The 25,709-nt window shown below is 44.0% G+C and overlaps 1 protein-coding gene across 2 annotated transcripts in view; it reads left to right on the top strand.

Moving 5' to 3' along the window:
• Positions 1–12,147, top strand: part of bcar1 (BCAR1 scaffold protein, Cas family member) — a 79,317-nt gene extending 67,170 nt beyond the window's left edge. For both annotated transcript variants that reach the window (XM_076303768.1, XM_076303775.1), the window contains exons 3-7: positions 3,053–3,205; positions 6,797–6,892; positions 7,159–8,394; positions 9,318–9,407; positions 9,606–12,147. In XM_076303768.1, the coding sequence (XP_076159883.1) occupies positions 3,053–3,205; positions 6,797–6,892; positions 7,159–8,394; positions 9,318–9,407; positions 9,606–10,118 (2,088 nt within the window). In that variant the 3' untranslated portion in view covers positions 10,119–12,147. The remainder of the gene's footprint in view (positions 1–3,052; positions 3,206–6,796; positions 6,893–7,158; positions 8,395–9,317; positions 9,408–9,605) is intronic.
• The last annotated feature ends 13,562 nt before the right edge of the window (positions 12,148–25,709 follow it).

Here is a 25,709-nt window from a genome sequence, read left to right as displayed (position 1 = left end):
GTCCTCGGATGTGTCAGATGAAACACCTGCTGCGCGCGCCTAATGTGTGTGAAAAGTGTGTATGGCACCGTGGAGAATGCTTCCCACTTGCCTCCGATATCTGGGGCCCCTCTGAGGGAGAGAGAGAGAGAGAGAGAGAGAGAGAGAGAGAGAAACAGATGAGAAAGAAAGAGACGCAGAAGAACAGTGCGAGGGGAGGTGAGGAAACTGTGAAGCAAGCAGACAAAGAGGTGGAGGTGGGAATTGAAAACAGGCAGATTTAAGTGTCTGCTGCTACCAGAGGCCCCTGTTAAGTCCAACCACTTACATTCATTTTCATCTCCTCCGAGCTTGGAGGAAAGAGGAGGCTCCTTGAGCCTGGTGGAGCTAGGATGAGGGGGTATTAACCGACCGACACTGTCAGATTTATTTTAATGGCTAATGACCTAATTGCCTGTTTAGCAGGCCTGTCACATATCAAGTGACAGGCTGACTAAATGTGGAGAGCAAATATTATTACAGGATCAGCGCGAGTTTCTCTGGAGCTGATTGTCAGCCGTTCCCTTTAACACGGCTCTTATTTCAGTAGTTAAATCGCAGCAGTGTGGGGATATTACATGGCCTGGGTGAAGTGGAGCTGATTGGTGAGGAGGGGTCTGTGTGTTGGGGAGTGCTCAACACCTGCCTGAGTGACTGGGCCTATATGTAACTGTAAAACTTTGGGCATTTATGTGAGCAGTATGTGTGTGTGTGTGTGTGTGTGTGTGTGTGTGTGTGTGTGTCTGTGTGTGTGTGTCTGTGTCTGTGTATGTCTGTGTGTGTGTGTGTGTGTGTCTGTGTGTGTGTGTCTGTGTCTGTGTATGTCTGTGTGTATAGTGTGTGTGTGTGTGTGTGTGTGTGTGTGTGTGTGTGTGTGTGTGTGTGTGTGTGTGTCTGTGTATGTCTGTGTGTATAGTGTGTGTGTGTGTGTGTGTGTTGACATGTGTGGCTGTATGTGAATGAGCATATACACCTGTACTTGGCTTGTAATGGACATGCCATAGTAAGTGGCAGGTCTCACTTCCTTGTGGTGGCAGCAGGCGTGTGCAGTGGCCTGTGGAGATTGATATTTAAGGGTTAAGGGTGTGCTGCTGCTGCTGCTGGTCTTATAGAGTGGCCATGTTTGCTCACTCTTCAGTCTCTTACTGCTCTTGTGACTCACATGTTCTGTTGCCATAGCCACAGGCCCCCGTGTCAGGGGGAAAAAAAAGGGGGGGGGGGTCACAGTGGATTTCACAAACGGATTAAGATCCAGTGAACTGTTAACACACCACCATCGTGCGAACGCTTGTGAACGCTGATGAGTGTGTAGAGGACTGGGTGGGGGTGTGGGTAATGCCTATCATCAGAATACATGCGTGTTAAGCTGCACCTCAGATTAACGCTACTTTGTTGAATTGTTGTTCTTACGGTGCACAATTGTGGCAGCCGTAAAGGGGATCCTTGCTGTTTGAGGTTGAGTGTCGTTGCCATGGTCCTGAGGGTACCAGCCCTGAGTTTTGGTCCAGTGGGGTCCTCGTGGCCTGCTGGCCCAGTTTTGTGTGGCAGGGCCCTCACCTCTGTAGGACATGCTGGAGTCGTGACCCCACCGGGCTCCGAGCAAGGACAGACAGGGATGGCCGTAGCGTGTCTCTCCAGTCTCCCCCTCACGTCCGCCTGGGTCTGCAGGGACTGGCAGACTGACCCGTCTGTTTCTGCAAAATGTATTTCGGCACAGTCTTGGTTGGGGGAAAAAGGTCAGGCTATCTTGGCTGTAAAAGAAAATACTGTCTTAATGTGTGTGTGTGTGTGTGTGTGTGTGTGTGTGTGTGTGTGTGTGTGTGTGTGTGTGTGTGTGTGTGTGTGGGGGTGCATGTGTGTGATACATCTCAAATATGGGCCATTGCCGAACAGAGCTGCTACTGCTGCTCCTGGTGCTTCTCCTCCTCAGCTGCCTGCGGACACAAAGCTTCGCCCCCTGCACTCTCTCTGCACTCTCTCTCTCTTTCTCTGTCCACCTGCTCTCTCTCTCTCTCTCTCTCTCTCTCTCTTTTTGATGGTCTGTTGAGATAGGCCAGCCCAGCCCCGATCTCTCTCACTCACACACACACACACACACAGAAACCCCGCAGGGGATCGATGGCAGCCCGATTACAGCCAACCAGAGTGGGAGACCCTTGCCATCGCAGCCGGCAGGAAATGGATCGTTAGCCTGTCTCAGATACGCACTCGCAGCCAGATCTTTTCTCAAGGCTGGAACCAAAATAAAAAATCAGGCTTGCAGTCAGCCTCTGTAAAAACACCGTAACACCCAGAAGAATATCACAGCGGTTAGCATCAATTTAACAGCTCCACAGGTTAAGGGCATAAGAGTCTAACTTTAACTGTTAAGAGTGAATCGGAGATGAAAAACGGTTTTTTTTTTCTTTCTCTTTTGCGTGCGGATGAAACACGAGGCCGTAATGAAAACGGTGTGCTCCACTGACTCCCCCGAGTGATGTTTTAACTGTCTGCAGCGCGGCTCCTTGCCTGTCTGCTGCTATATAAATATGGCGGGCGGCTTGTTTTCGTTTCCCAGGCCCGGGCAGTTGACACAAGCCAGGGACGATAATGCTGTGGGTAAACAGGCAGACAATAGGGCAGCCCCTGTTCCCACACTGACCTGTCAGGACCCCGAGTTTTGTTTTCCTGCTGTCTGCTGGAGCTGAATGAAAAGGAGTCACATCTGTCTTTGATTGTGGCATTAGCCTGATAAATAAATAATGAATCAGGAAAGATCCCCACAGTTACATAAAATGCATACATGTGCGTTGGTGTATAGACACGGATGAATAAATACACACACACGACACACACACACACACACACACACATGACAAAAACAAACATAAATTTGTGGGGTTTTAGATAACTTAGTTAAGTTATTCATTCATTCTTTCCAGTTATATTTTCTAGATATTTCCATGTATTTTGGAGTGTCTCCACTGTGGCATAAAGTGTGAGTTTTTTAAACATTGGCATTTAAATGGGAAATGTCCCTCTGTTCTCCCTGTAGGTGGTGGTGCCCACCCGTGTTGGCCAGGTGTACGTGTACGACACGGTGAAGGGTGAACAGGACGAGTACGATGTCCCCCCGCGCCACATGCCCCCAGGATCCCAGGATATCTACGACGTGCCGCCCACTCGTGCCCAGTACCATCAGCAGCAGGTGAGCATTTGCATGCATGAAAACACAGACACACACACACACACACACACACACACACACATACATGCACACACACAGACACACATACGCAGTATTCACATTATACATACAGTAATGTACACCTCGCGAGCCACCTCCAGCGCTGATTTAGATCATAACCGGGTGAGATCCGGTGCTGACCTGGTGCAGATCCGTACCAGCTTTGGGCTAAGTTGGCCTGAGGCTGGACTGCCATGTTTGTGTTGCTTACAGTGCCCTGCCGTATAACGAGGCTGTCTAAGTATGGCAGGAGAGAGCGTGGAGAGGATGACAGACGGCCATTTTCTCCCGGTTAGCTTAGTCGCTTAGCGCTAGCGGTCATCTGTCTGTGAAGCGGCCATGATCTCATTAATGTTTGATGTGTTGGGAATATTAAATCCACCCTCTTTCACGCTTTTGCTCTCTTTTTTGTCTCTCTCTTTTGTTGACTATCTAACTCTTCCTCCCTCCTCTCTTTCAGGCTTTTTTCATCCCTCCTGCTCTCCACTTCCTCCTCTCTCTCTCTCTCTCCCTCTCTCTATCACTTTCTTCTCTGCCTCATTTTGTCTGTATGCTAAAACCCACATTGGTGCTGCAATTGCACATCTATTTTTAGATGAGGTCATGCGTAGCTCGCAGAGGAACTAGATATATCAGTGTCTGGAGGCACTCGAAAAAGAAGGTCGGCATGGGATATTTTTTCTTCCAGCTTCGTAACTGTGTGTGTGTGTGTGTGTGTGTGTGTGTGTGTGTGTGTGTGTGTGTGTGTGTGTGTGTGTGTGTGTGACAGAAAAAGAGAGGTGGTGTTTGTCCAGTGTGATGTGCTCCTCGGTCTTTATTTGAAGGTGAAAGTGCTGTCAGAGAGATAGAGAGAGAGATGTCCCCTCTTCTCTCTCCTCCCCCTCTCTTTTTCCTGCCCAGGCCACTGGGCCCTGGAGATATGTGGAGAAGGCAACAAAGCCTGCAGCAAAGGACATGCACACACACACACACACACACACACACACACACACACACACATATATCACACACATATATACACATATGAAGACATCCACACAGCAAGCAGTCATACATACAAGCACACACACACCAACGTTTAGCAACACACTCAAACACATCTACCCATTCATGTATGCATGGACGGACGCACACACACTCACATACACATATCCACATACACACATAGTCATATACAGTGACACGGTAACCTCCCAGAAGATCCCTCCCAGGATAGGAAGACAAACAGCTCGGAGGATTGGGACAGAAATGAAAGAGATGGGACCAAAGAGAATATTTACGCAATCGCTGATGACGGGCCCGAGCACCTTCAGTTCTGCAAACCTGTGACATGTTGTCATCTAATAATGCAGTCATTTGCCACTACGTTGCAGTAAAATATGTTAGTTGTTAGTTGCAACAGCATGCACTTCCAGTGCTTGGTCCCTAATAGTAATAATCTTTATAGAAACAATAAGGCTTTGCAGCATCGGCACTGGCTGTAGCCTGCTCCTCTGGTGTTTGGGCCCTAATACCGACAGAGAGAGGAGATGCAGCACATAAATGTGTTTTCACTGCAGAGGGGGGAGCCACATTTCAGGTCAATAAAGAGATGAGGAATAGATATGGAGAGTGCAGGGCGGCCGTTTGTACAGCTTATCTCCTCCAGCGCGGCGTTGGCTCTATAGCTGCTGCGCAGTGCAGCGGAGCCTCGTGTCGCTGAAACAGCAGGAAATCTTAGCAGCATTTTCTGCACGCTCCTGAGGAGACTGCAGGGCTCAGGCACAAACAGGAAGTCAGAGGCTTGCTGACGGGCAACAGTATGGTGGGGATGCTCCAAGGGCCAAGGAGTCCCGGCTAATGGCTTTCCCTAACGGCATGGTGGGTAGTGGGTGGCAGCACTCGGAGCCATGGCCTCGTCAGACCTCTGCACACCTTCCTCTGCATGTACACACTTGGAATTTTGATGAGGCCCATGTTCTCGGAGCAAATCCTCTGCGCCCTCTGAAATGAAAGTTTAAAAGAGCAGCCTGATCAAGTCCTCTGGCAAAGTGCCCTGAGTTTGTGTTCTCTTTGATTTTGGTATTCATAAGTTTCTCTCTCTCTTACACCATCTCTCTCTCTCTCTCTCTCTCTCTCTCTCTATCTCATTTAAGTCGCTTCACACTCTGCCCCCTACAAACCCTCCCTCCGGAACAGATTGTATCACATTGTTTGGGCAGCATTATAATTGCTAATCCTCTCATCAGGAGACAGCAGGGGTGGGTGTTGGGGCTTGGTGTGTGTGTGTGTGTGTGTGTGTGTGTGGGTGTGTGTGTGTGTGGGTGTGGGTGGGTGTGTGTGTGGGTGTGTGTGGGTGTGTGTGTGTGGGTGTGGGTGTGTGAATGGGATGAGTGTGTGAGGTTAATTTGCTGTGAGTTAATGAAGGTGCAGAGTAGATGGAGAAATCATAGTCAGCATAGCTCATCACAGCACTGTAGCTCATCTGGAACCACTCACTCACTCACTCACTTACTCACCGGGGCTGAATCTTCTCAGAAAGATCGCTAATATTGTGCGTTCCCACAGTTTGGGTTGTTTGATAGAAGGGTGTGAAAGGGACCGGTGTGTGTTTGCTCAGTGTGTCAGTACTCACACCCTCCTGGCGAAAGTTTGGAGACTCCAAAATAGTTGCGAGGTTGTGCTGTTTGTGAGTAGGAGATTCTTTCTCAGGCATGCAGGCTTGTCTCTGAGCATACTGCAGCATGCATGTCATCAACAGCATCCTAATGTCTGCTAGTGTGTATCTGATTTACTTAATTATAATAAACAATGAGTTGAGTTACTGAATCTAAGCCTTGGCAAGAGTTTGTGTTTTCTATTGTCTGTTTGAGTCGTGTATATAAGTGTGTGTGTGTGTGTGTGTGTGTGTGAGAGAGAGAGAGAGAGAGAGAGAGAGAGAGAGTCTTTATGTCTTCACTAAGATAGGATATGGTTGGAGTATGGAGTTGGAGTAAATCCCGTATCACCTGTCAGTACTCTCTCTCTCTCTCTCTCACACACACACACACACACTCTCTCAGCCTCCATGTTTTGTGAGAATAGGTGTAAGTGTGTTGTGGCTGATGCATGAGGTGAGCACTAGGGGGATGGGTGGAGAATAAGCAGCAGGCGGAGAGCGGACCACACATAGGTGGATGGGAGTGATGAGGCGGAGAGCGCCTGTCAGGGGCCCCGGGGTGCTGGGGGAAGGATTAAGGGAAATATTATGGCCCCCTCCCCCAACTTTAGAAAAACACCTTAGCCACATTGAAGTGGATTAGCCCCCACCACACACACACACACACACACACTCACACACTCACCACCTCTAAAAATGTGATTACATTAGCACCTTCCTTTTTACATATTCATCTAAAACCAAAGCCTGAAGGGAAATCAGTCTAGATATGTCTGCTTGAGATTTTGTGTCAAATGTGTGTGTGTGTGTTTGAGTGCGCATGTTGTGTGTGGGCTCCTTGTGTGTGCAGATGCTAAGCACTGTGTTCAGCTGTTTTTAACTGTGCCTGTACCCCCCCTCCCCTCCTTCTGCAGGTCTATGATACTCCCCCTATGGCAGTGAAGGGCCCCCCCAGTAAAGAAGGTGGTCAGGACATCTACGACACACCGCCCAGTGTGGACAAGCAGACAGTGAGTCCTTCCCCCTCTCGCCTCTACCCTGCGCCTGCACATAATGACCCATAACGGGGAGACACAGATTAATGCAGATGTTGTATTACTGTACATGTCCATATGCACTGTATATGTGCATGCACATCCTTTTTGCAGTTAGACAACATGCATTTAGTTTGGGAGTCAGTGCAAACTATTATGCTAACATGCTCATCATATGAGGAATACGTGGGTGGTCTTTGGGCTTCTGTGTTAAACCTCTCCGTCATGTGTGTCTGTTACAGGTGTATGACTTCCCGCCCTCGGTCAGTAAGGACGTGCCTGACGGTCCCGTGAGGGACGAGACGTACGACGTGCCTCCACACTTTGCCAAAATGAAGGCCCTCGATGGCCAGAGCCATGGCTATTTGCCCACGGGCCCTGAGCCGCCCATCCCTGAGGACGTGTACGACGTCCCCCCGGCCTCCATGACCAGCAAGCGCCCCCCTAGGGACGGCCAGGAGATCTACGACATCCCCGCCAGCCTGCGCAAGGGCGGGCCACCCAGCGAGCCGCTTCCGCCCGTCCCACAGGCGCAGGACGTCTACGACTTCCCCCGGGAGCGGACCGAGGACCAGGGCGACTACGTGTACGACGTACCTCCGCAGGTGGTGCGCGACGCCGCCGGCGGAACCGGCGAGGACCAGCTGGCGCTCAACAAGCGGCTATCGGCATCCAGCACGGGCAGCACACGCAGCAACCATTCCTCGTCCTCGCTGGACACCGTGCCCGTCCGGGACGCCCCGGCGTCCGGTGCCGGCGTCCGCCTGCTGGCCCTGGACCTGGACCAGGCGATGGAGCGGCTGCAGCGGCTGCAGCAGGGCGTGGAGAGCGCCGTGTCGGTGCTCATCGCCTACATCAGCGGGAACTGGCGGAGCCCGGCGCAGATGGAGGCCAACCTGCCCGGCCTGCACCAAGCAACTGACCGCACACGCGCCGCCGTCCGCGACTTCCTGGAGTTCGCCCGTGGCGCCGTGGCCAATGCCGCCCAGGCCACTGATCGCTCGCTGCAGGCAAAGCTGGGCCGGCAGGTGCAGAAGATGGAGGAGGCCTTCCAGGCGCTGGTCAAGCACAGCCAGGCCCTGGACGCCATCGGCTGGTCGCCCGCTAAGCTGGCGGCCGGGGCAGCGCTCACGCCCAGTGGCGGCCAGGGCGACGACCTGGACCGGCTGGTCATGTGCGCACGCGGCGTGCCCGACGACACCAAGCAGCTGGCGTCCTTCCTGCACGGCAACGCCTCCCTGCTCTTCAAACGGACAAACAAGCTGCAGCAGCAGCAGCTGCCCCTGCCGCCACTGCCCCACTGCGCCGACAACAACAACATCTCGGCTTATCAGACGGGCACGCCCGAGCGCGCCAACATCCAGTCACGGCCACTGCCCTCCCCGCCCAAGTTCACGGCCGAGGAGGAGTCGCCCGACCGGCCTTACGAAACCACTGAAGAGGGCTGGATGGAAGACTATGACTACGTGCATTTACAGGTGAGACAGGAATGCCCTGTGTCTACGCTCAGGATGGACGGCATCTCAGCAGCTCATAGTATTTTGTCTGTGTACATTGTGAAGGTTCAGTACATTGATACAGTTTGCTAGTTTGCTAGCAAAGCGTTGTTGATATTTGAGGTCAACAGCCAATCAAATTACTCCCCTCCCTTCCATGCTCCTGAAGCAATGTGACGATTGGCTGGAGTTGTTTATGGCTTGGTCCGAGCAGTTGTGCTTGTTTCCTATTACTGAGCCAGAGCAGGCAGCCAGAAGACTGTGAGGAGCTATTTGCTAAATCTATCAAAAAGCATATTGATCAGAATCACAGACTGCACCTTTAAGTTTCCCCTAAACATATCAAATGGTTTTGGTTGCACATTTGGCTCCTCTTCATTCTGATTTCTTTTCTCACTGAGGGCACTGTGATATCTTCCTTCTAAAGAGTTAAAGATGTTATCAGTATATCAGTAGATATCTCTGGCATCACACAGATGTCAGTGTCTTTAATCATGCAATGGTCAAAGTGTCGTCATTAATCGCATGTGTAGGCGCAGCACTGCTTTGTGTGTATCCACATGAAGAATGTTATTGTCTCTCCTCCATGAGGTGGTGTCACCATGTATAAGCTGATCTGTAGAGGCACTTGACATGAGATAACATCTCAATGGGCCCTAAATCTCTAAAATCCCCTTTTAAAACCTGAATAATCAATGTGCAGGACTCAGGAGCAGCTGTGGTGAGGTAACGCCACCTGCTTTTTTTAATATGATATTCCACTGCCACCTGCTGGGTACCTGTGGAGTTGCAGTGTTTTTGAGTTGCAATACTGCTGCACTACCACTAGTGGTCATATTTGTCACATGTTTTAATGGTTATTGTTCAGCAGAGAGTAAAATATGCCTTTCTGTCTGACCTTTTAGGGTAAAGAGGAGTTTGAAAAGAATCAGCGGCAATTATTAGAGAAAGGGAATATTACGAGACACAACAAAACTCAGCTGGAACAGCAACAGGTGAGAGATTTGATCTGTTAAAAGACCTCACAAAATCCACAATTGTTATGTTTGTGTATGCCACTAGTTAAAACCAAGTGAAGTTAAGATCAGATATCAGTACCGTTACATATCTAAATAGATGACAGAATGTTTTTTAAAACAGTTTAAAGAGTTAAAATGTCCGCCCACTCATCTGTAATCTTCTCCCTGCTGCAGCTGAAGCAGTTTGAGCGGCTGGAGCATGAGGTGACTCAGCCAATCAACCACGACCTCACCGGCTGGACCCCCGCCGCGCCCCACCCATCCGCCCCGCGCAGCAAGCTGAGCGCCGGCGACCACCAGCTGCTGCTCTTCTACGCCGAGCAGTGCGAGGCCAACATCACCACACTCACCAACGCCGTGGACGCCTTTTTCAGCTCGGTGGGCAGCAACCAGCCGCCCAAGATCTTCGTGGCGCACAGCAAGTTCGTCATCCTCAGCGCGCACAAGCTGGTGTTCATCGGCGACACGCTCTCGCGGCAGGCCAAGTCGCCGGAGGTGCGCACGCGCGTGGCGCAGCACAGCAACGCGCTCTGCGACAAGCTCAAGGACATCGTGCTGAGCACCAAGACGGCAGCCCTGCAGTACCCGTCGCCGGGCGCTGCTCGCGAGATGACCGAACGGGTGCGCGAGCTCACCGGCTACACCCAGCAGTTCCGCATGGCGCTCAACCAGTTGGTGGCCATGTGAAGCGTCACTTGGGGAGGACGGGCGCTCTCAAGGCTGGTGGAGAACTCCTGGACTTCCTGGGTGAAGGGAGTGGACAGAGAAACAATACAGGCCCCGTAGGTCTGAACTCTCTCCCAAGCCCATTGAGAGCCCACCATGCCCGCACTCAACTGCGTTTGTAATTCTTTTTTTAAATCCCGTAAGAAAGGACAGCGGACTGTCTGACTGACCCAGGGGCCAGTGGTTGTAAATGAATTATTGTAAATATTTAAGTATACGCTCGGGATATGGGGGGGTGGTGTTAAGAGGGAGAGACTGAACTCATACTCTAGTTGTTTTTCAACATCTTTGGAGTGAGGGAGGACATAAAGGAAACTAAAAGTAGTTTCTAAACATGGTCCATTATGATTATTGCTATACTGTAATGACTGATTATTATAATTGCTATCATTATTATTATTACGACATGTTGATTAAGGATGTTCAAAATTTCAAATGTGTATGTAGTAGTACTTAATGCTGTTTTTCATCAGATCAATCATCGATGTGTTTTTTAATGAATAATGTTTTGATTGGAATGATGAAACAGTGACTGAAAATGGAAAACGCTTCTTCCCTTCTGTCAACAGTGAATGCAGGGTGGGTCGGGTGCTAAGCATGCTGGGAGTTACCCCAGGAGTGATATCATTGACTCTTAACACAGTCTTCAGACTGGCCACTGTCAAGGGACATCTTAAATGTTAAGTGCTCTGAAAGCAAATTAAAATGTCCCCATTGACTTGACACATTTCAGTAGCATCAACCCATTCCCTTCCCTTTGGGGAAACCAGCGTGGATGGCAGTGCTACATACATAATTATGGAAAAAATAACAGCTGGTTTGAGATTTTTTTTATTAAGAATTACTAAATGCACTCAAAGAGAAAAGGTTTGCATTTGCGTGAACTAAAAATTCCTTTTAAAAAAAAAAAAGAAAGCACAAAGCTTTGTAGGTTCACTGAGAGCACATCACCTCCTGGTTCTCTCCTCCATGACTTGAGCACAGCAGTGATCCACAGCTTTAGGCCAGTGTATGAACACGTGTACACTGACTGCAGTATCTCCCTGAGTTCCACTTTAAGGGTCAGTTTTTGGGGTTAGATAGGAGGGTGAAGGGGCAGAAAGGGGGCGTTGTCTGGTGATGCCCCAGGCCTTCTCACAACCCTCCACATCCCTGCTGGGCAGCACTTCGGTTATAGCAGACCCACACCCTGCAGGTCAGGGGACGGCACTGGGATCATAGGGATGGGATTGCTGGGGGGAAGCGGAGAACACCTTCTGTGCTGGCTTGTGCTAGCTCTCTGCTATTATGGTCCCTGACAGAGAAGGTTTCAGTGCGAGATTTGTCCAAATATGTGTGTGTGTGTGTGTGTGTGTGTGTGTGTGTGTGTGCGTGCGTGTGTGAATGTGCCCGCAGGCTAAGGCCCCTCTCAACCTCTCAAAGGCCGCACCAAACCCCGCCCCGAGCCATCATCTAAATCATTTATATTAATCTGTATGTGAAAAAACAGCACCTTGAAAAGATTTCCTCAGTGGCCCAGCTGTTCACATGACTCAGCTCTTCTCTGCTCTGTGACACTACAGCAGCTGTGCCCTCCCATGGCGACTCAGCAGCTCCAGAGATGCGTTGCGTGACAGTGTCTGGACTGGTCGGCATGGAGATGATCCCTGATACACTACGTCTTCTGTGTCCACCCTGTTGGTTGTATTCTAAATATCAGAATATGTCAGAGAGAGTAGTTCAGTGAAACTTTATTATGCTATTAAGTACTGCAACATGTTGTTGTGCATTTAGTCGAAATCCCTATCCAGTTTTAAAAAAAGAAAGAAAGAAAAGTAAATTGAATCAAAAAAGGTATTTGTTGTAATGTTCTGTTCTCAAATCTGTGTTGAAAGGATTTGAAAGATATTGAGGTATCTGTTTAAGAACATACTGTACATTACGTAACTGGAAAATATATGTTTAATATATTTTCATTAAAAAAATAAACTGCAAACCAACTTTCGCTCTACCTAGCCTTTACTATTATCTTGTCTGAGACTGAAATATGACACTAAGGCCCAATTCACACCAAAGATTCGCGAAGAGACAAAACCGTTGCAGAAAGAGTTGCAGCGGTGTGAATTAAATGTTGCATGTCGTTGCCAGGTGTTGCATGCTGTCACAAAGCATCACTCGACGCGAATCTTTGGTTTGAACCCCCCTTAATAGTATGTGCATTTGTTGTTGCATGCATTTAAATGACTTTCAAATGTATGTGCATATCTCCACTGACACCACATGGACCACCAAGATACCAAACAATGAGAGATGCCCACTTAAACAGGTTTCATTTTTTAATAGGAAAATATATCACCATGGAATGGTTGCATTTTAAAATATATTGGGATAGTCTCTTAAATCAAGAGCATTTACATGCATCTACACCTTTATCATTTTTCAGTTACATGAAATGGCATTTTTAAACACATGAGTACTTCAGAAATGTACAGAGAACCTCAAAACAATAATATTCTTTGTTTGAAAATGTGAAGTATGCTCTTCATAAAAAATATTTAAAGAAATGAAATATCACACGACCAGTGTGTGTGCGTGGCTGCATGCGTGTGCGCCTGTGTGTCTTGTGCGTGCATGTGTGTTTATGTGTGTGTTTGTGTGCAAATCACAAATGACTGGTTATGGGCTAGGTTGATGCGGGCTCTTTAGACCAACATACTATAATGTTGTTATCCTTGGTTCCACGGTTCAGGTATTATTTAGGAAAAACTTAATTTTTTGGGTTTCATTGTGAGAAAACTCGTTATCCTCACTGGTAAAGCTAACTATGGTTAGCTTCTGCTCGCCTTGTGATTCATATAGGAGACAGGTTGTAGTTTAATGGTTTTCGCTGGTAACAGATAGCCTGGAAAATGGAGACAACATACACGCTGATTTTATTAAAAGAAAACGACTTGCGAGCGGCAGGGGCGACAGGCCATCTGGCATACCGGGCATTTTCCCGGTGGACCGACGCACCTTTTGGGCCGATAAAATACAGGTGCTAGTCATATAATTAGAATGTCATGCAAAAAGTTGATTTATTTCAGTAATTCCATTCAAAAAGTGAAACTTGTATAATGTATATACATTCATTCCACACAGACTGATATATTTCAAGTGTTTATTTCTTTTAACTTTGATGATTATAACTGACAACTAATAAAAAAAAAAAAAATTCAGTATCTCAGAACATTAGAATATTGTGAAAAGGTTCAATATTGAAGACACCTGGTGCCACACTCTAATCAGATAATTAACCTGCAAATGCCTTTAAATGGTCTCTCAGTCTAGTTCTGTAGGCTACACAATCATGAGGAAGACATGGGGAAAGGTCATTGCTAAAGAGGCTGGCTGTTCACAGAGCTCTGTGTCCAAGCAAATTATTAGAGGTGAAGGGAAGGAAAAGATGTGGTAGAAAAAAGTGTAAGTGCAACTGGAATCAGTGCTTCAGGAACCACCACACAGATACGTATGCAAGACATGGGTTGTCGCATTCCTTGTGTCATGTTCTCTGATGAAAGTAAATTTTGCATTTCCTTTGGAAATCAAGGTCCCAGAGTCTAGAGGAAGAGAGGAGAGGCACAGAATCCACGTTGCTTGAAGTCCAGTGTAAAGTTTCCACAGTCAGTGATGGTTTGATGGTCAACACAGCCATCTACCAGTTTTAGAGCACTTCATGCTTCCTGCTGCTGACCAACTTTATGGAGATGCAGATTTCATTTTCCAACAGGACTTGGCACCTGCACACAGTGCCAAAAGATACCAGTACCTGGTTTAAGGACCACGGTATCCCTGTTCTTAATTGGCCAGAAAACTCGCCTGACCTTAACCCCATAGAAAATATATGGGGTATTGTGAAGAGGAAGATGCGATACACTAGACCCAACAATGCAGAAGAGCTGAAGGCCACTATCAGAGCAACCTGGGCTCTCGTAACACCTGATCAGTGCCACAGACTGATTGACTCCATGCCACGCCGCATTGCTGCAGCAATTCAGGCAAAAGGAGCCCCAACTAAGTATTGAGTGCTGTACATGCTCAAACTTTTCATGTTCATACTTTTCAGTTGGCCAACATTTCTAAAAAACATGTTTTTGTATTGGTCTTAGTAATATTCAAATTTTCTGAGATATTGAATTTGAGATTTTCATTAATTGTCAGCTATAGGCCTAATCATCAAAATTAAAAGAAATAAACATTTGAAATATATCAGTCTGTTTGTAGGCTAATGAATGAATATAATATACAAGTATAAATGGAATTACTGACATAAATCATCTTTTTGATTCTATTCTAATATATGACCAGCATAGGCTATATAATTTCGTTTGGCCAAAGATCGGCTCAAAGGAAGGACAGTCAGCGGCCCATTGGTTCATTTTCCATACTAACACTGGACTGATCCAATAACAGCTCTTGACAGGTCCCACCCCTCCCATTTTGGCTCAGAGCCAGGATTCTGTGAGCCATCAATAGTTTCTCGAAGTAGACGCGCACGTTGAAATTGCGGCGGGTGCGATAGTGCCTATTGTGCAAAAATAACACAAATGCAGAAGCATCAAAAATATACAATATTGCAAGTAGGATAGCCTATGTCAGCAACATGTTGAAGTTCGTTGAATTTGAGCAAGGAGACGTAAGCAAGCATACAGAGCTGAGGGACAGAGCAGGTGGTGGAGAGTGTAGTCTAGTTGAGGCTACATGCAACAAGAACTCAGTGATGGAGCAGGTACGCTATGTGTGACATGCTGATTATGATGACTTATTAATTGAAATAATGTATTAAGGCCGTGTTGGATCATAATAACAAATAGCAACTTAAATTTTCTAAATGAATGATTTGCAAACCCGGACAGCAGAGTGTCACAGGAGTGAGGCTGTGTCACTTTGTAGTATTGTGATTAAAATATTGACAGTTCAACGGCTATTTTCGTCTCGGCATGTTTCCTTGGATTGAGGTTTACCAGAGTGCTAATTTGGTTTTGGGCAGTGCCATAAAAAATGTTTACGGTTTTTCTACCGCTCTGGTCTTGGGTAGGTGTGAGTTTTTCCCACCACAATAGCCAATGAATCCTACATTTGTCCATTTTCAGTTCTCCACGAGACTATTTGTATATATGCATACTTAAGGGTAATTTGTATTGAAGGATTTTGTATTTAATATAGTATATAGTTTAAAAGTACTGTAATGGATGTTGATAGACAGAAAGTTGAATGTATATAGGCAGATTGTTTAATGGATGTTGATAGGCAGATTGTTTAATGGGTCAATGAGTGAAAGGTTTGAAGAGGATGAATCGATAGAAAGTTGGATGGAATTTGCCTATATCCTTGAAGAATGGAGAGATGAGTTGACCTAGTTGAGCAGAAAGCAGTTGATATAGGTTGACAGCAGAGTGTCAAATCGACGTTAATTGGTCAGATTGACCAGTTTCCGTCAGACGCCCAAAATTCAACATCGACAGGCAGCATGAGTGGCGATTGGTCTGTTAAATAGGGCATCGGAAGCGCTCTCTTGGTGAAGATGCCCTTAAATAGGCCTAGCCTACTTAGTGGGGTCGTATGTATGTGTAATTTTTCTCAGTCATTTCAAATTGGTGTTAAAGTTTGGTTTTCACTTCTAAGTTGAAGTGAAGGGTCTATAGAACAATTTGAGTCCGAGTGTCAAACACACAGATAACAAAATAGCCTCTAGGGGGCGCTGTAAAATATTTAAACTGCTACAACTTTGACTAGTTTAACCAAATATAACATATGAGGTATGTATGGATTCAGAATTAAAAGGAGAAACTGGTGAGCTAAGCACTGGTTACCAGATTAAAAACACACTTTATAATAAACACACTTTTAGCCCATGGACAGAAAAATTGTGCTTTTTTTTTGGATAAATGGTGGAAATGCCCTCAAAGTTGCAATGAAACATCATTTTTAAAGTTATTGTAAATAAAGCCTGGGTAATCACTCAACTCGATTTAAGATCGTTGTTCAGAATATCCCTGAAGCACAAACATAGGATACCCATACACAAATATGGCTGCATAAAGCCGATGTGATATTAAGCACCCAACTTGCAACTTTGAGTTTATGAATTTAGGATCATGAGTACCATCTTTTTTCAATCAAGCCATCATTTTATTCACAAAAAAAATCACAAAAGAACTTTATATCTGGAAGAAAGTAAATCAATAATAATGTGCGTGGAATTTTGAGGAACCCATTGCGTAATACAGGCTTGTGAAAAAGGCTAGAGGGCTATTTTTGAGTACATAAATCAATGACCAATGACACAGTTTCTGAATAAAGACGGTTTTAGGTAGTCATGAAGTAGTCGTGATAGCCTAAAGTAGGCAACAGACCCATTACACAGCTTAGTCATCATCATGGGCATTGCCTAGCTCTCTATATCAGGGCCGTGCAGAGACCTTTGGAGGGCCAGGGGCTCAAATTGAAAAAGGGGCACATGAAACAAGATTTTTAAACATATGTCAGCATAATTTACAGTTCAATCCGTTAAATTATAGCGACCCATATTGAAACAAAATTCAACATGGAATCTTACAACAAACTACATCATACTATAGTATATATAATTTACCCCACCAGGTGAAATCTTTATCTATTTGTTTGTATGTGTGGTGTGTGTGAGAGAGAGAGAGATCCACTGCCTTTTGTGGCTTTCTTTCTGCATTTGTCTACTGTCTTTGAGGCATCTTGCACTGCATAATTCAATATCATGATTTATAAAACAAAACACAATTTAACTTTGTAAAAACCAACCTGAATTGACATGAATCTAGCTTTTAGTCCGTTTTATAGCTGTAGTTCAGCTGTTGTTCAGTTGTTCAGCTTTGAATCAGAAAATATAGTTTAAAATTATAGCAATAATTATAGCAATTATATACAGTACCCTCCAGAATTATTGGCACCTCGGTTAAAGTTGACTAAAAACTTTAATTTTAATTTAAAAACTTTAATTTATTGTAATCTCACAATGAAAGAAATGAGGGAAAATCCAACCTTGAAGGGAAGCAAATTTATTTGGAGAAAAAGGAAAATCTCATAAAGAAATAAATATTTGCAAAAACACATTGCTCACAATTATTGGCACCCCTGCTTGTAACTTCTTAAGCCTCCCTTTGCCAATAAAACCCCATAAAGTTGGAGAATACAAAGCAAGGGATTTAAGACCGTTTGTCTTTACAAAATCTCCCCAGATCGTCCAGATTCCTAGGTCCACATTCCTCTTTGACTCACCCCACTGTTTTCCTATGGAGTTTAGATCAGGGGACTGAGATGGCAATGTCTGGAGCATGATTTTGTGTTCAGCAAACAATTTAGTTTTGATCTGGACATTTGCTTTGGTTCATTGACCTGATGAATGATCCAATCATGACCAACTTTTAGTGTCTTGGCAGAGATTGGCAGATTTCCTTTGAAAATGTTCAGGTTTTTCTTGGTGTTCATGACACCATGCACCTTAATTAGGTTCTCAAGGCCTTTGGGAATAAAAACAGCCCCACAATAGCACAGCCCCTCCACCATAATTCTCATTAGGCATGGGGTTCTTTTCAGTATAGCCATTCTTGTATGTACACCAAACACATCTAAAGTTTCTAGCCAAAGAGCTCAATTTTCATTTCATCTGACAATAGACCACACTTCCAGACAAAGTCACTGTACCATTCAGTAACTCCTGCCGTTTACATTAGTAGTTAAATGGCTGGACAGGCTTTTACCTGCATGCCCTCTAAATAAGCTATTAGCAGTGAGGTCACTTTTGAAGATTTTTTGGGGACTTGGTGACCCTCAAGATGATACATCATCGGTTTAATACCGCTATTATCTGGCCCTATAGCCCAGAAACCCCCATTTAACCCCATCTCAAAATTGTACAAAGTAAAGAGGCATCATACAGGCCCCTCTGATTGGACAGACAGTCTATCAGTCAATCCCCGTCAACAACCATTTCCATTGATTCAAAGGAAAAGAATGTTCCTCAACAATGCAATATTCTAAAAATCAGATATTCTAGAATGCTTATTCTACAACATTCTAATGCAATTTTTGTCAGTATTTGCTGAAAGATAATGCATAAAACAACCCTCATTTTAACATATTTCCACCAACTGGATTTTCATGGACTTTTACTATGGTGTTTAAATCACCAATTGAAATTTAAAAATGTGAAAATAAATTCTGTTGCAATAAGTTTTGGGTCAGACCTGTCATCAATAATTGGATCAATAAATTATATCTATCTATCTATCTATCTATCTATCTATCTATCTATCTATCTATCTATCATGCATGGGATATCATAGGCCTAATGTTTGTTTGTGGCAATGCAAGGGATTAGGCCTACGACAGTGTTTTTCAACCACTGGGGCCATGAGAGATCATCAGGTGTGCCGCAGAAAATTACCCAAATGTCACTCACTGGTCCAGAAAAGCAACTGTTGCATCAAAGAATTTAGTTAAAAATTATGTTTCATTGCAACTTTGAGGGCATTTCCACCCTTTATCTAAAAAAAAAGCACAATTTTGCTGTCCATGGGCTAAAAGTGTGTTTATTATAAAGTGTGTTTTTAATCTGGTAACCAAATGCTTAGCACACCAGTTTCTCCTTTTAATTCTGAATCCATACATACCTCATATGTTAAAATTGGATAATCTAATGGAAAGTTGTAGCAGTTTATATATTTTATGGCCCCCCCCAGAGGCCATTTTTTATCTGTGTGTTTGACACTCGGACTCAAATTGTTCTATAGACCCTAAACTTCAACTTGGAAGTGAAAACCAAACTTTAACACAAATTTGAAATGACTGAGCCTTAAACAACCTCACTAACTGTAGACTGACGGAAATATAGGCTACAAAACGTCAAGTCATATTCATGCACAAGCCAGTTAAACTGTATAACGATAGACTAGGCCTACTGAATATTAACGAAAATTTGTTGTAGCTGTACTGTTCTAAAATGTAGGCCTACCAGCAATATGTAGGTAGGTAGTAGGCCTATAGCCTAAAGGAATAAAATATTTCCACCATCAGGCAACACATTGCCCTGTTTATTTTCTGTTGTTTCAGTTGTCCTAACTGGTATAAATAAATTGCAATAAGGTGTACAACAATCTAGGTAATTTAGTTCTTTACATAGGCTTCAGTAATGTTTTGGTAATGATATCAATCGAGCATTGTATAGTTTAATGTAGCCTATTGAATAATTTTAAATGATACTGAAGCAGAAATACTTCTTTCATAATTGCTTGTACTATAGCCTACTTGAATATGGAGATCATGTGATTGTGCTCCATGGCTACCTCTGATCAGTCAGAGTAATAGTGTAGAGAAGGGCCATCTGTAGCTACACAGCAAGTGTTTGCAGTCAGAGAAACGTTAGCCTGTCCATCAGCTATTTGTTCTTCATAACTTTTACTAACCTCAGTCTGTCAGTCAGGTCTTTATTTTGCTGATTGCAGTTTGCCAGCTGAAGAATATGGCAGTTGCGTACAGTTATTGGGGTGTGACCATAGCTTAATGGGTATATTTGGTTAACAAGAAAATTAAGCAAAGTAAGAGGGCTGAATGACATCTGAGGACAGAAAATACCCCGAAAACGCTTTGTTAGGTGGATTGATGTCATATCCCTTATTGGTTTGCCAAGACATCAGAATTTGAACACCAAATTTGAATTGGATTGTTGCATATAGGAAATAGGAGGACCTTTGACCCCTTTGTGAGGATAAAGGGTAATTGTTATCGTCAACATTTTTATCGCGGTTTACCATTATACCGGTAATCGTTACATCCCTAGTAGCTTGCTTGCAACATTCCTCCATTATGAGACAAAAAAATTCAACTGGGGCGACAACAGCTATTAAGTGCATTTCAACGTTAACTAGAAAATGTAATGTCGAGGAAATTACCAGTGCATAAAAATGCAAAACATATATTAACATAAAATGCAAAACAAACTTTTATTTAGAAACAGTTGTGGTCAGAGGAAACAGATGGCGGAAGTCATAGTAGATGACAACTGACAACAGTTAAATAGTTGAGTAGTTAGTTAAATTATTTAATAGTGAATTATTGTAGTGAGGACATTTATTTTGAAACAGTTGTGGGCAGAGGAAATAGTTGAACAGGATCTGTAGTCTTAAGAGAGACAGATTGTATGCTTAAAGCCTGAGACAGAGTAGTTTAAAAGTTGACTGTAGTGTAATGGATGTTGATAGACAGAAAGTTGAATAGATGTTGATAGGCAGATTGTTTAATGGATGTTGATAGATAGTTTAATGGGTGGATGAGTGAAAGGTTTGAAGAGGATGAATTGATAGAAAGTTGGATGGAATGTGCCTTATATCCTTGTAGAATGGAGAGACTCAGAGAGAGTTGGCCTAGTTGAGCAGAAAGCAGTTGATACAGGTGCAATCAGTTTAACTGGCTCTTTGATGAGGCCAGTAGTAGTAGTAGTAGTAGTAGTAACACTTTATTTGTCCCAGAAGGGCAATTATTTTGCAGAGGTAGCATGCAAGGTTACACACACACACACACATAAACACACACACACACACACACACACACACACACACACACACACACACACGATTCCACAAGATAAGTCAAAACACAGAATTAAAATAAGTCGAAGCACAGAATTAAAAATAATAAATAGAACAAGAAGTATATGGGGCAAATGGTTATCTCCGTGTCCTAGAGTTCAGTAACTGAACAGCAGATGGTATGAAGAAGTGTTTGTATCTGTCGGTTCGGGCTAATGGATATTTAAAACGGGAACCAGAGGGTATTATCTCAAATTCACTGTGCAGAGGGTGGGTATAATTTAACAGGATGGATTCAGCCTTCTTAATTGCCTGTTCCTCATACAGCATTGACATACCTCTCTGTTGGACACCAGTGACTCTACTACACACCTTAATGACTTTAGAAATGGCATTTTTCTGTTTCACATTGAGCAGGGCATACCAACAGATGGCTGAGAAGGTAAGTATTGACTCAATAAAAGATCTATCAAAAAGAGTCATCAGGGATTTATCTACATTAAACCTTGCCAGCTTCCTAAGACAGTATAGACGCTGCTGACCTTTTTTACACAGCATGTCTGTTATGGGAAAAAGTTATCTTGTTGTCAATAATGGAACCCAGATACTTGTATTGCTGGACTATGTCAATGTCCTGCCCATTGATGTTTTTGTTTGTGTGGTTACAGTCTTTGTGTCTAAAATCAATACACATGTCCTTAGTCTTGGTCACATTTAGCTCCAGAAAGGCTTCCTGACACCAGTTCACAAAATAGTCTATGATGGGGCCACGAGTTGTCTCATTGTCCTTCAACAGACTCACAATGACTGTTTCATCTGCAAACTTTACAATATGACGGCTGTCCATTACTGATCGACAGTCGTCTGTGTAGAGGATGTAGAGGAGAGGGGAAAGACAGCCCTGGGGAGAGCCTGTGGATGGAAAGGATAATCCAGACTGGTGGCCATTTACTTGCACTCTCTGAGATCTATTGGTGAGGAAGTCTAGGATCCAGCCAGACATGCTGGTGTTCAGCTGAAAGCGATCAAGTAACTTCTGCACCAGTAGGTGGGCCTGTATGGTGTTGAAGGCTGATGAGAAGTCCACAAACAGTGTCCTGGCATGAGTCTTGGAGCCCTCAAGATGTTTAAGAATGAAGTTGAGCAAGGTTATCATTGCATCCTGCACCCCCCTATTGGATCGGTATGCAAATTGTAAGGGGTCAAGGAGACGATCAGTCTTGAAAATAATTTCCTTTTTAACTAGTTTTTCAAAGGACTTCATGAGGTTAAGGCTATGGGCCTATAGTCATTCAAAGACTTTGGGTGGCTGTTTTTGGCTATGGGAACTATCGTAGACTGCTTCCATAGATCAGGAACCATTTGAAGCTTCAATGACATATTAAAAATGTGTTTTGGGCCTAGTTGCTCTGCACAGCAGGACAGCACTCGGCCACAGATATTATCAGGTTCGGGGCTTGTTTTGGCTTTACAGTGTCTGAAAGTTCTTACCACAGTCCATTCGATATTTTATATGTAGACTCTAATTAGATTAACAAATAGACATGCCATCATTGGATAGTCTGTCGTCTAGACCTCGGGTTAGATTATAGATGTCTGGCCTGGTGGGTTTTTGACATCCTGTTTTCAGTTGGTATTTTTAGTTCACACGATTCTGCCTACAATACAGGTCAAAGTATGCAGAGCGGTATAGATAAAATCCAGAGCAATAGAAAAGTTTTATCTACCTCTCTGATAAAATCTAAATCTTTTTCTATGGCTCTGGATGAGGCCTAGTTGAGCAGCTGGCAGTTGATACAGGTGCAAATCAATTTAATTAGCCCATTGTGTTAGCCCATATTGATAATAATATAATATTATGGTTTGCTCAATTGAGGGTTTAGTTGAGTGCTTATGAAGGATGGGGTTTCTCTCTGATGTATCAATTATTGGTTACATTTTACTTGACAGTATTGACATAAGAGTGACATGACACGTGTCATAAACGTTTATGACATAACGCTTCTGTTATTAGGTGACATTTGGTTTTTGTCCTAAGTTAGGATAGGATTAGGGTTAGAGGTTAGGATCAGGGTTAGGGTTCATGTGCCATGACAGTGTCATGTGTTCATGACAGTGTCATGTCACTCTTATGTCAATACTGTCAAGTAAAGTGTTACCCAATTATTCATTGTTGGCTGTGTTGACTCATTCACTCTCTTTTCAAGTATCATTTGCACTTAACCCCAAGTTGCTCCATGGGAGTCTGGGCCGGCAATTAATTCACATAAAATGTCAGCCAACTAAATAAAGATAAAGAAAAAAAGATGTAATTTATTGTATGTTCATTCAAATATTTTTATATATCCACACTAGGGTTGGGTATCGTTTGGGTTTTATCCGATACCGGTGCTAAATCGATACTTTTAAAACGGTGCCGGTGCCGAAACGGTGCCTGAACCGGTACTTTGTTTGTTATTAAAATGTTTTAAATTAAAATGGTCTAAAGCATGAATTGCTTTTTTTTATTGATAAGACAAATTTGAACATGAAATTGAACTGTTATATTCAATTTACTATCAATATCTCATTGCTCCTACGAATAATACATTTAAATGTTAAAACAGCTTGCCATGCATGCACACACAATGGTAAGCTCTGCTTTCAAGTTTACCCAGTGTAGGCGTTTTGCCATAAGGTATGTTAAAACCGCTTGCCATAAAACTGCCAGGTCATGGACAACGGCATTTGCAAGCTAATCTAACAGGGAACAGGGACTAGCAGTTAATTCAGTGTGTTCCCAAATACTTCAAGAAATGTCATGTCTTAATCCATAACACGCAATAGTTTTGAACATGTTAGGCTATATGTCGGTGTTGAAGTGTTTAGATTCCCAGCGCTAGCCAGGCATTTTAACAGCAACTATGGCTATGCGCTAACACCAGTCAGCTGAGTTTAATTAGCGATAACTACGGAGATGGTTTCGTAGCCTCTTTGACAGCTCAGTGACATCAGGTATGTAACCTACATATTTATGTTTTTGCCAGCGAACTTTTAACATGATCTTCATATTCATTGTGATGCTATATGGGCCTCATGCACATGAAAGATTAGGCTAATATCATGCCATTATGTTGTTTAGAACACACCGTGAAATAAAGTTTTCACCTTACAACTTTGCTGATAACATTTCAGATAAATGCCAGTTAGCGCATTAGCAAGGATATTGTGTAACATAGGCTACTGTTGATGTTGTTTCATAGCCTTTTGCTTGTGTGTAGTTAGGTCCACTGCTAGATTTTGACAGGAGCTCATGAGTGAGTGCACGATGTCGCTTTAAAGTAAGCTACTTGGGCTCACGCAAGCTGTCAAACACAGCTGTCCACTGGCCTATGTGGTGCACCCCTCTGGTTTATACATCCAGTGTTTATGTTATCTATCGATAACTGTGTCTGGATGTGTTGCTATCAGAGCAAGACATTAGAGATGGCGCATGACATTCAGTGATGCCTCGTATAAAAAAATTAATTAAAAAAATTAATTAAAAAAATTAATTTAAAAAATGGCACCGAAATGAGGCACCGAAATCCACGTTGTTATTCGATGCAGTTACTACCGTTTGCGTCGGCACCGGTGCCATATTAGAACCGTGTTTCGGTGCCCAACCCTAATCCACACAGATAAAAAATCAGCTGTCTAAGCCCGTACACACCGAGTCCGATTTTTCGGACGAAATATTCGCACGAAATTACGCAGCCTATTACACACATGCATTCGTATTAGTCTGTACACACCGAGGACGAAATTCGTTGCGATTAAAAACATTTTCGCAAAGGTCTCATTTCATGCGAAATTTCGCATGCGAAAAACAGCTGTTGACCAATCAAATAATGATTTTGCAGGGTTCCATTGATGTCACAATAGAACGACGAGCAGAAAAAAAGCTGATAGATTGGGTGATACTACTGCTCAGTGCTCACGATGACTAGTCTCCTTAATAGGCCTATATGCCAAAGTTACAGAGAGTTTACGTTACAGTAGACTCTCTCAAGTGTTCAAGAGTAGGCCTACTCCTGACGAACTTCTTACGTAGTGCAAACTCCTTACAGACAGCTTTGCCCACTTCTTACCACCGTCCCATTTTACACTCAACCAAAAAGAATTAAATCTCACTAAAGACAGAGGGCTTCTCCCTGCACATATTTGCAATGAAAAAATACAACATGCATTCATGGAAATTGAAGTTTTAAGAATAGGTCATGATAGGCTATGCTGCTGACAACAGCATTATGTCCAGGGTTACCACTATCGTAATTTTGCCTCACATTTCCTGGTGCGTTAACTTTGCTTTATGCTTCATAACTGAAGTAGCCCAATGTGGAACTCTGAAAAACTTTCTGTGGATCTTATAAAGGTAAGCTAATGACTGATAGGCTATCATTATTAGCTTTTGCTGTTTGTTGGATCATCGTCATACAAGCTGATCAATTTTTACCACTTGTTGCAGCAGTGCGATTTTATCCCACGCTCATTTCTACAGGCTGTCTCTGTGCCTCCGCTTCTTAGCAGATACATTTTGATGTAGCCTGCGTGTGAAATGGTTTCGTGAGATGTAGGCCTACATGATATAGGCTATGGCCGTTTTATAGCGTGTTGGCGTATAGCATTTTGGCATGTAACATTTTAAACGAGGCCTTGCCTACAGGGATGGATTACTGCACGGGCCTACCGGGCCCAGGCCCAGGGGCCCAAGGGGTCAGGGGGCCCTGAAGCCCAAGCTTTTGAATGGAATCATTGCCTCAATATCAACAAGTCAGGATGTAGGCTATAAATCTGATTGAATTTAGTATTGGCGATCCCCAAAATGTACCAGAATACAGGAAATCACATCAAACAAATTAATTTTTTTCTGGGGGAGGACCCCCAAGCCCCCCCTCCCACACATACGACAATAAGTGGGGGGCCATTAATACATCTGGGCCCAGGGGCCCGA

The sequence above is a fragment of the Alosa pseudoharengus genome, unplaced genomic scaffold, assembly GCF_046254945.1.
Source record: "Alosa pseudoharengus isolate Yale_2024_CS ecotype anadromous, Long Island Sound unplaced genomic scaffold, YU_APseudo_1.1 YU_APseudo_1.1_scf_10, whole genome shotgun sequence".
Classification (NCBI taxonomy): Eukaryota; Metazoa; Chordata; class Actinopteri; order Clupeiformes; family Clupeidae; genus Alosa; species Alosa pseudoharengus.
This window is presented reverse-complemented; position numbering and strand designations above follow the sequence as displayed.